At 44.8% G+C, this 14,643-nt stretch overlaps 1 protein-coding gene across 2 annotated transcripts; it reads left to right on the top strand.

The window, feature by feature from the left end:
• Positions 1–1,058: 1,058 nt before the first annotated feature.
• LOC116507877 (uridine-cytidine kinase-like 1) lies at positions 1,059–13,033 on the top strand. Of its 2 annotated transcripts, XM_032216250.1 has the most exons (15): positions 1,059–1,137; positions 1,283–1,709; positions 2,274–2,380; positions 2,542–2,712; positions 5,695–5,766; positions 5,983–6,172; positions 6,979–7,040; positions 7,461–7,477; positions 8,712–8,810; positions 9,071–9,164; positions 9,388–9,450; positions 10,614–10,736; positions 10,843–10,950; positions 11,199–11,355; positions 11,995–13,033. In XM_032216250.1, the coding sequence occupies exons 2-15, from the start codon at positions 1,382–1,384 to the stop codon at positions 12,066–12,068; spliced, it is 1,665 nt and encodes a 554-aa protein (XP_032072141.1). In that variant the 5' UTR covers positions 1,059–1,137; positions 1,283–1,381; the 3' UTR covers positions 12,069–13,033. The 2 variants fall into 2 exon arrangements, with proteins under 2 accessions (XP_032072141.1, XP_032072142.1); XM_032216251.1 differs by lacking the exons at positions 1,059–1,137; positions 2,274–2,380 and having other exon boundaries at positions 1,537–1,709.
• The last annotated feature ends 1,610 nt before the right edge of the window (positions 13,034–14,643 follow it).

Below are 14,643 nucleotides of genomic sequence, written 5' to 3'. Positions count from 1 at the left end.
GATTCTGGGAGATGACACATCTTAAATTTGCTGAGGTGGAGAAACAGTGTCCTAACATTTGCTTGGTGTTCTCCCATTATGATTCAATGTTTGAAATAATGCTTTGTTGTTGTGCCAAAATGAGGGTAGACTTTATAACACTTTATATGACTGGATGGTGCTACGAAGACACCATAAGTTGCTAGCAGCCTTAGTTACATTGTTAGAAATTTATATAATTATGGCATGAAGTTGATGATTACAAGCTACCGTTTTAGTTCAAGATGCAGTAGCCTGGTTGTTGTTAGGTGCAAACCACTGCTATTTAGACTATTACTACATCAATGCTGCAGGCTCTAATAACCAATACACAGCTGCATACAATTCAAAATACTGATTATATCAGTATATCTCTATCTAGCTTAGCACCCAGATATCTGCAGGACTATCTGCCTCAAATAGACCAGGGGAGAGCGGTCATTTATACTTTCCCTTAACAGCAACTACCATATAGAACATTTTTCCAATGGATGGCACAATCGCCCCTTTCGGGAAAGCAGTTAAAATGGAAAGAATGGTAAATATTTCTTATTTTACTGCTAACTGCATCCCTTATGGCTGTCCCTACAGATAACCTTCGCTTCCCTTTCATACCTAGCTGTGACATGTCTTCCCCCTCCCTTTTTACACCTAGCTGTGACATGACACTTCTTTTTAAAAATTATATTCCGTGATTTAGACGAAGCGGGCGGTGACCCAGGAAAGTTACACCATGTGTGTTCATTTGCTAGCAGGCATTTTGGCTGTCACTCAGAGTGCCGGCGGATGAAAGCGGGTCGGCTTCAATTCCTACTACAAGGAACGACCCGCAATTCCGCACAGATCTGGAAAATGGCCTCCCCAAAGGGGAAAGCTCCGAGTCTCGACAATAAGGTCCGCCTCCACCCCGCCCCCTCGTCTTTTCTTCTCTATGGTCTTCCTGGAACTTGACGTTTCGCAGTGCAGGGGCGGCACCGGCCGCGCCAAAACGGGGGCCACGCCTCGGCTTTCTCCCGGCGAGCTGTGCGGCTGCAGGCAGAGGACTGGCGGGAGCGTGCTCGAGATGGCGTCTGCCGACGGCGTGGTCGACGAAGCTGTTCCGGCTACGCGGCGCAGCAGGTGAGGAACCGGTGCGGGGAGAGCGACCCGGGTGGGGGCATCGCAGGCGGATCCCGAGCCAGTTCGCGGCCGTCCCTTGTCCGGCTCCCCTTGGAAAGGTTCCCCCCCCACCACTACCACCCGGTTTAAAATTTCCTCTCCACAGTCACGGCCACGTACTTCTTCCGCCTCCCATTGCATTGCTTAGCTAAGCCCGGAGACACGTTGGGAGCAGCCGAGCCCCGGATGCTTCCGGAGACGGTGCATGACGGGGTTGGCGCGGATTGCAGGTGGCCGGGATGAAGCGCGGAAGAAGCTGCACCGTGCAAGGTTTGCTTTGTCGGGCGGGGCGAGAATAGCCTTCCCTAATGTGTCGGTTTCCCTCCGGCTCAGCGGGAGCAAAGGAGCCGCCCTGAACGGCCTTGTCGGCCGCTTGCCGCTCACGCCGTCGCTTTCCCCACGGAAAAGAACCACCAGCCAGTCGAAAACGGAGCCGCCGCTGCTTTGGACCAGCAAGCGCACCATCTACACGGCTGGGCGGCCGCCATGGTACAACGAGACGGGCACTCCTTTCAAAGAAGCCTTTGTCATTGGTAGGGGAATCGGTGGCTGTTTCTTTTGTCCTATAGGTGTGTGTGGGGGGGAGGGTCTGTTTGAATTTTATAATTTTTTATAAATTTCCTTATGAAATTTATCCAGCAATTGGGAGCTTCCAACTAAAATTTATCCCAATAACTGGAAGTGCCAAGTTTCCCTGCCTTTGGATACCTACCGGGTTCTAATTTTCTGTACCATATTTTTCCTCCCTCCTTGAAAAGTTGCAATTTCTTGCATAGAATGAGAGTTATAGGCTGAAATAAGTTTTTTTTTTAAAAAAAAAATCAGGTATTGTGCTGTTTTTGGCCACATTGGTAGTACCACGCCTGCCGGGTTTAGTTGTAATGTGCTATGTGGGCCACATCTATGCTTGCCACTCTTGAGTATGGCTGTTGGGTGAGATCTGCATGCTGGCTTCTTTCCCACTAGGGAGGTTGAAGGCGAGGTCATTGGAAATCCAGGCACACTAGGCAGTAAAGAATAAGAGGAGAGGGAACATGTCTTAGGACTCTTCCTCCAGATTGTCCTCTTCTTGTTAGTGGTGTTTTCGTCTTTCCCAGGCTTGTGTGGTGGCAGTGCATCTGGCAAGACTACAGTGGCCAACAAAATCATTGAAGCACTAGATGTGCCTTGGGTGGTGCTCCTCTCCATGGATAGCTTCTACAAGGTGGGCTGGTTAAAATATCTTGGCCCAATTCCCTCAACTCCACCCCTCTCAAAGGCAGAGATGGGAAGAAGTGAGACAATTGAAGTCTAGGAAACCACCTCTACAGTACTGATCCAGTCTGTTCTTTTCCCTGTTTTCTGATGTCTCTGGTGCTCTTCCAGGTGCTGAACAAAGAACAGCAAGAACAAGCTGCTTGTAATGAATACAACTTTGACCATCCTGATGCCTTTGATTTTGACCTGCTCATCAGTGTCGTACGAAAGCTGAAAGAGGGCAAGAGCGTTAAAGTTCCTGTTTACGATTTTACCACACATAGCCGAAGCAAGGAGTGGGTATGTAGCAAGGGTGAAATTCAGCAGGTTCTGGTAGTGGAAAGTTTGAGTATTTCGGAGAACCGGCAAATACCATCTCTGGCAGGTCCCAGAGTGGGGTGGGAATGGGGATTTTGCAGTATCCTTCCCCTGGAGTGAAGTGGGAATGGAGATTTTGCAGTATCCTTTCCCCTGCCACGCCCACCAAGCCACGCCCACCCAACCGGTAGTAAAAAAAAAAAAGGGGTTTCACAAGTGGTATGTAGGTACAGGAGGATGTCCTGCTATTCCTAGCAATTTATAGAAATTAAAAGACTTCCCCTCCGCTCTTTTCTGTGAGGCTGTATTAGCTCCATAAGGTATTCATGACCTGGTATTCTGCAGTTGGCTACAACTGCACAAATACATAGAATCTTGCAGTTGGAGGGGTTGTTATAGGCCAGGTGCAAGTCACCCAAGCTCCTCTAGAGACTGCAGAATCATAGCTCCAAGGATCGCCAATAGTGAAAATTTCTATGAATGGTTCCCATGTGGGAGCCTTAGATTCCTCATTCCTGAGGTAGGTTTTCTGTTCCAATGTGGAGCTGCAATATCTCCCTAAAATGACTGTATATTTTCTACATAAAAACATTAAATTGATCTGCCTCACAATGTATCTCAACTGTGGACTTCAGCTCCTAGAATTCCTCATCCATTTCACACATTTTCAAATTTGGTTCAAATTTTATCAGTTTAGTTTCTCCAGCTATAGGAAAAAAGAGTTTTTCACAGTCAGGAAAAATAATGCAATCTGATTCTAGCCCTGTTTTTATAAAAAAGAACTATTTGTGCACATCCCATTTATTTCATTAAAACTTCTTTCGATGGGTGAAAATAATGCTGCATTGTTTAAATTAAAAAGGTGTTCTTTATGTTAGGCTGAACTACATTTGCCTGAATTGGCAGACATTTCTTCTTCTGGAACCTGATGAGGTTCAAATGCTGCAGGATCTTTGGAAGGGAAACTGCATTTGACTCAGTGTACAAATGGTCTTCACAGAACGTCTCACTTTGTATTTTCTGTCCTAGTTCATGTAATGAATTCCATCTGGCTTTTTGAAATGCAAGTTTTTCTAAAGCAATTTCTAAGTAAAATCTAAATAGAATAGAATTTAATAAAATCTGAAAAGAGAGCTCCCCAATTTTTTTCTTATGTCATTAGTTGATTTTCTAATGTCAGAGATCCATCTGGAGTAGGCTATGCTGTTTTTGCTATGATAATATAGTAGTCATTGAATGCCTGATCTGTTTCATTTTGGGGACTGAAGAAAGATAATAGAATTATAGTTCTGCTCATTAGGTGTCTTATTTCACTTGCTTGCTAGTGTAGGGGGGGGTCTATAACTATTTTTAGGTGGAGGAAGTTAGCAGACTGAGGAGGAATATATTTCATTCATTACAAGAAAGGTGGCAAATAAATTCAATAAATAATATTTCTGGAATAGAGTGGACCCTTCCATTTTGGTTTAGGAGAAATGACTAATCACCCTTTCCTGAAAGCTGATGGTTGCAGAATGAAAATGGTGCTGCTAGAGACTTTTTTGTCTCCATAGTTGCTAATGGAGTAGAACAGTGGTTCTCAACCTGTGGGTCGGGAACCCTTTGGGGGTCAAACGACCCTTTCACAGGGGTCGCCTAACACCATTGGAAAACACATATTTTTGAAAAAATACAGAAAACATAAAATAATTTTATGGTTGGGGGTCACCACAACATGAGGAACTGTATTAAAGGGTCGCGGCATTAGGAAGGTTGAGACCCACTGGAGTAGAAGGTGTAAAACTCGTCGTCATGTGACGTATCAGGACTTTTTTTTCTCCTTCGCTAAACCGGGCGGGGCCAGCACATGATGCATCCAGCCCATGGGCCGCGAGTTTGACCCTCCTGCCATAGGTGATTTGAGGGCTATATTAGATTAGATTAGATTAGATTGCTTTTATTTATAGGCCGCCCTTTTCTCTGAGGGGACTCAGGGCGGCTTACAACCTATAGGGAGGGGATACACGTAATGACATATACAGACAATACACAATTAAAAAATAGAAGCAACATTCATTCATCATTCGGGTGGGGACGGATCCCAATCTTTAACCCCAGGCCTGGCGGGATAGCCAGATCTTAAGGGCTGTGCGGAAGGTCTGGAGGGTGGTGAGGGTACGAATCTCCACGGGGAGGTCGTTCCAAAGGGTCGGAGCTACTACTGAAAAGGCTCTCCTCCGCGTAGTTGCCAGTCAGCACTGGCTGGCAGATGGAACTCGGAGGAGGCCTAATCTGTGTGATCTAATCGGTCGCGAGGAGGTAATTGGCAGGAGGCGGTCTCTCAAGTACCCAGATCCACTACCATGAAGGGCTTTATGGGTGGTAAGTAGCACCTTGAAGCGCACCCCGAGATCAACAGGTAGCCAGCGCAGCTCGTGGAGGATAGGTGTTATGTGGGCGAACCGAGGAGCACCCACAATCACTCGCGCGGCCGCATTCTGGACTAGCTGAAGTCGCCGGATGCTCTTCAAGGGCAGCCCCATGTAGAGCACGTTGCAGTATTCCAGCCTAGAGGTCACAAGGGCACGAGTGACTGTTGTGAGAGCCTCCCGGTTCAGGTAGGGTCGCAACTGGCGCACCAGGCGAACCTGGGCAAATGCCCCCCTGGTCACAGCCGACAGATGGTGATCGAAGGTCAGCTGTGGGTCCAGGAGGACTCCCAAGTTGCGAACCCTGTCTGAGGGGTATAATATCTCTACTCTATTAGCAACTATTACATTTGAAAGCTTTGTTATATTGTGGAGTCTTATGGTCCAAGAAAGAACTTAGTGTGAAAGGGAGGGCATCATATTGGAATTGAGCTTGGTTCCTTGTAAGTAAGAGGTTTCCCTGTACCCAGGAAGAGTGTCTTAGATCTGGCTTTCTTCTGGGTTCTGATTTCTCTCCCTGGCTTTAATTGACATATTATTTCTCCTTTCTTTGCAGAAAACTATCTATGGGGCCAATGTAGTTATATTTGAAGGTATCCTGTCATTTGCCAATAAGGAGCTTCTACAGGTACTGAACAGGGAAAAGATAACACACATGGGTAGGACTTGGACTAACTTGGGTAAATGGGCTCCCTATTTAATTTGTATCATAAATGAATCTGTTTTGTGGGAAGTAACTTGTAAACAGGTCCCTCAAAGATGCAGGCATTTGAATAAATTCTAAGATAAGACTTTGGCCAGATGCGGTGTCTCTAGTTTTTCCCCTTCTTTGTGACTTCTGCAGCTCTTGGACATGAAGGTTTTTGTGGACACAGACTCAGATATACGGCTCGTGCGGCGGTTGAAGCGGGACATCATGGAACGTGGGCGGGACGTGGGAGGTGTCATCAAGCAGTACAGCAAGTTTGTGAAGCCAGCCTTTGAGCAGTACATTGAGCCTACAATGCAGGCGGCAGACATTGTGGTGCCTCGAGGTGAGAGGAGGAAGAGGAATGGTTCTTGATTTGTTCAAAGTGCAATATTGGGCTGTGTTACATGCCAATACTCACTGTAGGATACTCAGGAATTTTGAGTTTGAGCACAGACAAGAGTGCCTGTTTCATAGTCTAAATATGACTACAATTTAGTCTCCTGTTTTCCAGCCCAGCACCTTAGCCACCACATCAAAAATGGTTCTCATCTGAAAAGTAACTAGAGATTACAAACAAATATTAATTTCTATGAACAAGGGAACCATTTGCACCTTAAAGATCTTTAAGGGTTAACGGTAAAGGTTCTCCTCGCACATATCTGCTAGTTGTTCCCAACTCTAGGGGGCGTTGTTCCTCCGTTTCAAAGCTGAAGTGCCAGCACTGTCTGAAGACCTCCATGGTCATGTGGCCGGCATGACTAAATGCCAAAGGTGCACGGAACACTTGTTACCTTCCCACCAAAGGTGGTTCCTATTTTTCTACATCAATTTTTACATGCTTTCAAACTGCTAGGTTGGCATAAGCTGGGACAAGTAACGGGAGCTCACTCCATACATGGTGCTAGGGATTCAAACTGCTGAACTGCCGACCTTTATGATCAATAAGCTCAGCGTTTCAGCCACTGAGCTCTTAAAAGACCTTTAACGAACGTTAAAACCAGACTGATTGATTTATGGAATATAGGAATTTTTTTTAAAAAATGGAGACCTGCCATTCAGCTATGAATGGGAATGAAGAAATATTACCTAAAATGCAGGTATCCATACTTCAGAACCTCTTTGGCTTTTCAGACCCTTTTTTTTTTCCAGGTGGAGAGAACTTTGTGGCTCTGGACTTGATTGTTCAGCATGTTCATAGCCAATTGGAAAAGGTGAGGAGAAACAGTCTTGGGGAGGGAAAAAACATCACTGCTGCAGAAAGCCCCATTCCCACATGATTACTCCTCCTTGTTGCCCAGTATCTGCTTTTTGTTATTATAAGCCCAATGGACTATTCACTCCCGGCCAAGAGCTATATCCTGGAAAGGCATCCAATTCCTGGCTGTGGTTTATGGGTGTCCTTAGAATTCTTCCACTCCCGATGGCTCCACCTACCACATGGTTTTTGTCCCCCAATTAGTAAGCAATAGGGAGATGGGGAAGAATGGCGCCACCATTTTATTATTTTAGGCTTGGCCTTGGGGCAAATGTTGCTGTGTGCAGTGACTGGCTGTTCTGTTTTGTTTCACTTCCCACTACTCCCTGCCTTGTAATACTGCCTCCCGGTGTGGGCTCCTCCTCCTACCGCCCAGCGTGAAATCACAGTCAGGTATGGTGGCACCCTTAAAGAAATAGAGCTAGATCCTTTCTCCTCTCCTCTTCTCTCCCCCACCTTCTTCATCTTAGTTATTGTTCTCTTGACACCCACTCAGTGGGAGAGCAGCTGGGTGTTGGGGAAGAATTGCTGGCAGTTTCTGGTGGGAATATGCAAGGAGGTCAATACAGGCAATTGCTTAGGTTGAAGATTCGCTAATGGGCATGTGCAAAACCTCTGGCCGCTTTGGAACCTCACTAGAGCATGTTAGAATTCTGCTCTTTTCACTGAGAGTTCACCTTTGCCGTCTTTCTTTAGAAGCAGTTGTCTACGCAGAGCTCTCAGGAAGGGTGCTGCTTGTGAAAGTCTCACTTTCTCCTCCACGTCAAGGAAATATTCATTGCCAACACTATTCTTTTGTGTATAATAATATACACAATAATATATGGGGCTATATTGAATGGCGTTTCAATACATTTTTACATTCCAGCCACATTTCCACAAGTGTAATTTGCACACCGAAATGGTATACCTTTCAGCGAGGTTGGGATGGAGAAGAGGAAGTTGATTCAGTCGTTTAAGACTACTTGCAGTGAGCTACTGGGATCCCAGCTGCTCTCCCTTTTGGTACTGTGGGAGCGTTCTGCTGTTCCTCTGCCCCATGTCTCAGGCAGGAAGCTGCTGCCTTGTTGCCCCTCCTAACGCACTCTGTCTATCTGTCTCTCTTCTGTCCTGCTGGGCCTGGGCACCTGCATCAGAGGAAGCTACGCTGGCATATGTGAGGACACTTGGTCTCCTTTGGCTATTTCCTGCTGCACCTTCCTCTCCTTGTGTACTGTGTTCCATTTTGAGGGGGTGGTGGGAATAGAGCAAGGCTAGGGGGGACGGGTGTCTTTCTGCTCCTGTGCTCCTGTTTTTTAATCCAGTAGTAGAAAGATAACTTAGCTGTGCCTGACTTTCAAGAGTGGGCATTGGAAACCTTGGTGTGCTGTAATTGCTGAGTGAAGAGCAATTTATAATTGCTCCTAAGCTGTGTCATGTCCTAGGTTACACTATTTGTCTTATTAGAAGACAACCTGAATATTCAGAATTTATTTTGGATCCAGTTTTCTTTCTTTTGTGCACAAATGTTGGGAGGGAGGGACCATATGAGCAGAAATGATGTTTTGCATGCAGAGCTGTTATTGTAGGCCCAGCAGATGCATTGGTTCTTTCTTCCATGTGACTCATCATCCTTATTTTTTCACAGAGCAGCCTTGGCCTCTGCTCATCAGGGACAACCATTGCCAACAACCTTAAGTGTCTTGGAGAGCACACCGCAGGTTCGGGGGATGCATACTATTATCAGGTACTAGGCAAGATATGTCAGTGGGAGTATGCTTGTCTCTGAGACAGGCTATATAAGCCTTTGGAGAAGGAAAAGTCCAATGGTCTGTAGCAGCTAGAGAGAAGCATCAGTTACTTAAGGAAAAGATGAAGGCTTGGGTTTCATAGGCAAATTCAGAGCTGTCAAAAGTCAATGGTGACAGGCTTGCTTTAGATAAAGACATTTTCTGGATGGAATCCTAGCATGGAATAATATTGCTCTTACTTCTGTTTGCTTTGCAGGAACAAAGACACCAGCAGGGATGAATTCATATTCTATTCCAAGCGTCTCATGCGGCTGCTGATTGAACACGCCCTTTCCTTTCTACCCCTCAAGGTATGGGCTTCTCCCACTCATTTAAGACCACACACAGACACACTCCACTTAATTTAGAAGTGCCAACAGAGATGCCACAGCCCATCTAACCTGCTATGTGCATATGGGGTGATTCTTGTAGTTTTTGGTTCAAGCATGCCTCAGCAAGTAGCCCTGCGTGATTACTGATTTGGCCTTGTCAGCTCCTTCTGTTCCAACCGGCAATTTTTCTTGACTTTTTCAGCCAGTTACTGTAGAGACACCACAGGGGACAATTTATGATGGAAAGAGATTTCACAGGCAGCGGGTGAGTGATTTTTTTTTTAATTGCCTCAAAGGGTCTGTGGGGTAGTATCTTTGTAGGACAGAATAGGAGAAAGAGGTCAATAGTCTAATAGAATAATAATAATAATAATAATAATAATAATAGAGTTGGAAGAGACCTTGAAGGTTGTCTACCAACCCCCTGCTCAAGCACATACCATATTTTTCAGAGTATAAGACACATCTTTTTCCCTCAAAAAAGAGGCTAAAATCTGGGTGCGTCTTATACACTGAGTACAGCATTTTTTTGCCTCCCGAAACGCTGCCCCCTTCATCAAAATGGCTGTGCATAGCCTTATGGAGGCTTTCAGAGAGCTCCTGGGGGCTGGGGAGGGCAGAAATGAGCAAAAACGAGTCAATTTCTTGCTCAATTTTGTCCTCCCAGCCCCCAGGAGCACTCTATAAGCCTCCTAAAGGCTATGCATGCCCTTTTTTGACAGAAAATGGGCTGTGTTTTGCTCATTTTGATGGGGGCTGCCCCCCCCAAGGGACACACTACAAGCCTCCTAAAGGCTATCCATGCCCTTTTTTGGAGGGGAAAAAAATGGGCCCGTTTTTGCAAAAAACGGCATTTTTGGGAGGTTTGCAGAGTGCAAAACTTTTCAAAACTTCTCCAAAACCTTAGTGCGTCTTATACGGTATACCATTTCAGACAAATGGTTGTCCAATCTCTTCTTAAAAACTTCCAGGGTTGGAGCACCTACAACTTCTGGAGGCAAGTTGTTCCACTCATTAATTGTTTTGTTAGGAAATTTCTCCTTAGTTTTAGGTTGGTTCCGTCCTTGATTCATTTCAAAGAATTGCTTGTTTTGCTGCCTTCTGGTGCTTTGGCGAGCAGGTTGACCCCCCTCTTCTTTGTGGCAGTCCCTTAAATATTTGAACACCGCTATCAGATCACCCCAGTCCTTCTTTACATTAAACTGGTGAAGATCAGTCTGTTTTCTACAGATTAGGCCTTTCAGTGAATCTTGCTTATAAAAGTTTACTTTGGTTAGTAGCTGCAGGAGATGCAGCTGGGATTTTCTTCATGCAATCAAGGCCTCTCTCTCTGTATTACAAACACATAGCCATGTTTTTGCAGCACTAGATATAAGTGGTTGCTTATTGACAAGGATCTTGGAAGAAAACTGTTTTCCCCTTTCATAGATCACTGGAATCTCTATCCTAAGAGCAGGGGAGACCATGGAGCAGGCTCTTACAGCTGTCTGCAAAGATATTCGCCTGGGAAAGATTCTCATCCAAACCAACCATGACACAGGGGAACCTGAGGTGAAAAAGATGGAATGGGGTCTTTTAAGAGAGAGTTAAATAGTTTTGAGATGGGGCTGAGTTGTGGATAAGATGATTCTCCTGAATTTTTTTCTGCTCTTGCCAGCTGCATTATCTCAGGCTGCCCAAAGAGATCAGTGAAGACTACGTCATCCTGATGGATAGCACTGTCTCTACAGGAGCTGCTGCCATGATGGCTATTCGGGTGCTGCTGGTAGGTTGAGGACCAGTTAAATGAGATAAGTGGTTGGCTGGTTGGTTGGAATTCTTCTGTTCTTGATGTTGTAAGCCAAGACAGACTGGTGAGTACAACTAATATGGATTGGGATTGCATGCATGTCAGGGATGGATGGTTAAAGTTGTCATTGAAAATGGTTTGGAGAATTCAGAATAATTTGACCTGCAGTCTGGATGGAGTCTCTGGGTCATATAGGGACTGCTCACATGTGCTGTATCTCTCAGGACCACGATGTACAAGAGGATCGGATCTTCTTACTGTCCCTGCTGATGGCAGAGATGGGAGTCCATTCTGTGGCTTATGCTTTTCCCCGTGTGCATATCATCACCACAGCTGTGGACAAGAGAGTCAATGAGGAATTCCATATCATCCCTGGCATTGGTAAGCAGTTGTGGTTTTCTGACACTTAGTTTTGCTCTGGCTGGCTTGGTGAGCTGGAGTGGCACAGATCAGACACTGTCTAGCTCAGTGATGGTGAACCTGTGGCACGCATGCCACAAGTGGCATGTGGAGCGATATTTGCTGGCATGCCAGCTATCGGCTCCAGTGCACATTCCCAAACTTCTGTTTGGTTCGTTGGGGCCGTTTTTATCCCTCCCCAGCCTCTGGAGGCTTTCCTGAAGCCTGGGGAGTGGGAAAAATGGCCCCAGTGGGAAGTTTGGAAACGATCTGTTTACGGCTTTCAGTGGGCCGGGGGAGGCCGTTTTAGCCTTCCCCAGGCTTCAGGAAGCCTCTGGACCTGGGGAGGTGTTGTGCACGCAGGCATGTGGGTGGGTGTGTCACGCAGGCATGCGCAGGTGGGTGGGGAGGATTAAATTGATGTAGGTGTTCAACACACCATAAGTGTTCTGATAAGTGATTTTGTTCAGCTGATTTAACAATCGTTTTTGTCTTAGGTGAAGACATTGTAGTCTGCGAGATTAACACTTTTTGTTGCAGTGTGGTGGGTATTTCCATGGGCCAGAAAGAAGTTCCTGAGCTGCTTCTATTACAAGCATGTAATTCTTTTTTTTTTTTTAGGGAACTTTGGAGACCGTTATTTTGGCACAGATGGCACCATGCCCTGGTATGAGAATGACGACATGGATTGCTGACCTGATTCTGCTGGACAAGGCTTTATTTCTTGACTTGACTACAGGCATGATGCTATTGCCCTGGTCCTTTCTTTTCATAATTACAAGCTCTCCTAGAGTGCTCAGCAGTGGTGCAATTTTATTAGCACTTCCTGCTATAATACACCAACTGGAATGGAAATATTGCTGCTGCTGCTGCTACCTTCCCATTCACAGTCTCCTTCATATTTATTGGTATTTATTAGGGCATTTACTCCACTGTAATACTGCTTCCCATCTTTTCTTTTCTTTTAAATGCAATACTTTTATTATAAAATAATATAAAGAATATCATCAACGTGACTGCATTGTGGGCAGCGGCATCATGGGCGCAAGGGGGAGGCTTCCAAGGCGTCCGGCTCCATTCTTCCTTCAGGGACCTTCCTCTTGGATTTGACTTCACGACGCTCCATGAAAGGATCTCTTTTGGTCACATGGTTGCTTTCACTCAGCTTCAATGTGTAGCTTCATCAGCATCTTGTTCCCCTATCAAGGATGCTGTAAGAAGTGTATCCCTGCAAATCCATTGGATTTTTCACTGTGCCCTTTTATATGTGTTTCCTCACTGGCTGATGTGCAATGCAAGCAGGCTTCTGCACGTTGATCTGGGGTTCCTCTCTAAAATAATTTGAAGCTGACTTATTCAGGATCCTGTGATCTCGTCAGCTGTGTGTAAATTGCACTTGTCCTCCCTAATTTATGACTGCACAAGCATTTGGGACCATAGTGTTACTATAAGGGACCTCATGCTAGAGGCAAGTGCTCTACACCCAAAGTCTATACTACTATTAGTGAAAGCCAGAGCTACATTTGCCTTCCAAACTAAAAGTAGCTATTGGCCTCACGTTAGGCCCCCAACCTGCATTCCCTTATCCTGATCTGTTTTTCAGTACTGTACACGTCTGACTTATTTTTTTTAATGCCAAAATAAAAGATTGACAGTGCTATTTGGTTTTGATCTCTTTGTAATTGGGATCTCTTAGTTGGATGTCTTCCAGGTGAAGAGAGAGAAATACGGGGATGCCATTTACATCCTATTTGCTCAGTGCATTTAATTTCAGAAAAAAAGATTGAAAGAATCATAGTATCAGAATAAAAATTAAATCATGCCATACCACTGAATTATAGAGTATTTTGGAAGACCTACAAATTACAATTAGTGCCTGGGTGAGGTGTTGTACTGTTATCCAGCTCTATGGCATCTAACATTGCTGCCAATATTCAAAGTTTGGTAAACTGAGGAGAGAAGGACACAAGTACTTGGTTACTAGATTGTCATTGGCAGGATCTGTTCAGCAGGAACAAAACCATTGCAAAACAATGTCCCCAATCCCTACCTTCTTAGTCCAGAAGGAAGTCATTATATGGAGTGCCAGGAAAGCAACACCCTCTATTCAAATACAGACGGGTAATACATTGGAGCAATAAATATTTTCAATTCCATATCCAAATTGGGAAAGGACCAAAACAATCCACTTCAGGATTATTTACAGATGCAATCTTTATGACCTCAAAAAAAAAAAAAGATTTTCAAAGCAAAAGGGGGTATCCTCAAAAGGGTTTGAGGGATTCATCACTGTTGTTCTCAAGACAGAAGTAAATTCTCTCAGATATTTAAGATTAAAAAAAGGTAAAAGGTCATGTGGCTGCTGCGCATGACTATACACCAAGGTACACAGAACGTTGATACTTTCCCACCAAAATGGTACTTATTTGTCTACTTATATTTGCTTGCTTTCAAACTGAGGTACTTAACCACGTCTCAAATTCAACACACACAGCTACCTGAAAAGCCAAGAGCAGCACAGGTTTATCCCACAGTAGCAGAGCTGCTACTAAGAATTTTGTCCATAAGATCTAAAAAAGCCAAAGTAACCCTACAAGATGTCCCAGTTATGCCACTTGTTCCTGCTAATGGTAAAACAAATGGTTTTGTCGGCAAATGGCATGCGAAAATATCAAAGCATCTTGAAGAGAGATCAGTCACCGCCCATTCTTTTCTAGTAAGGTATGGGGATCTTAATGTGATCAGATGGCATTCTACCAGCACAGTAAATGGAGAAGTACTGGCATTCAACTGCTGTTACCTCTGGTATAGGCCTATGCCTATATGTATGTTTCATCAAATTCCAGCTTCTGCCAGCAATGTTCAATGCATCACTTCTGTGCTGTTTAGTAAAACAGAGAACTTTCCAGGGTCTGCGGAGGCCACTTGGGGGCAGCTGCATCTGATGTCCTCATAATCAGAGTCTAGTCTTTGTGATGGAACTACACAAATTTTATGGGATAATTCTCAAGCGCATTTTTTTTAAAAAAAAAGATCCATAAAGTGACTAGAACAACTTATTCACCTGCTGCCCTTCTGAAAGTCCGTGATACTAATAAGATGGATATGATAAAAGTCAAACCCAATTCCTCTCTTTGCCCAATTCCATTAGACCCAAATGGACCCACCTTATCCCAGATAAAGGCCCCCTGCAATCCCATCTAACCAAAGAATAGAACCAACTCACAGTACGGCCCAGGAGTAACCCTTAACAAGGGAATTGCAAGACAG

Source organism: Thamnophis elegans, chromosome 4, assembly GCF_009769535.1.
Source record: "Thamnophis elegans isolate rThaEle1 chromosome 4, rThaEle1.pri, whole genome shotgun sequence".
NCBI classification, from domain to species: domain Eukaryota; kingdom Metazoa; phylum Chordata; class Lepidosauria; order Squamata; family Colubridae; genus Thamnophis; species Thamnophis elegans.
Note: the sequence above shows the minus strand (reverse complement) of the source record. Positions and strands in the feature narration are given on the sequence as shown.

Bases quoted from the DNA above. Each gene is read 5' to 3' on its own strand.
- LOC116507877 (XM_032216250.1), top strand. From the start codon at position 1,382: ATGACGGGGTTGGCGCGGATTGCAGGTGGCCGGGATGAAGCGCGGAAG. The intron at 2,381-2,541 runs GTGGGCTGGTTA...GTGCTCTTCCAG, and splicing joins CCATGGATAGCTTCTACAAG to GTGCTGAACAAAGAACAGCA. The intron at 9,165-9,387 runs GTATGGGCTTCT...TGACTTTTTCAG, and splicing joins TTTCCTTTCTACCCCTCAAG to CCAGTTACTGTAGAGACACC.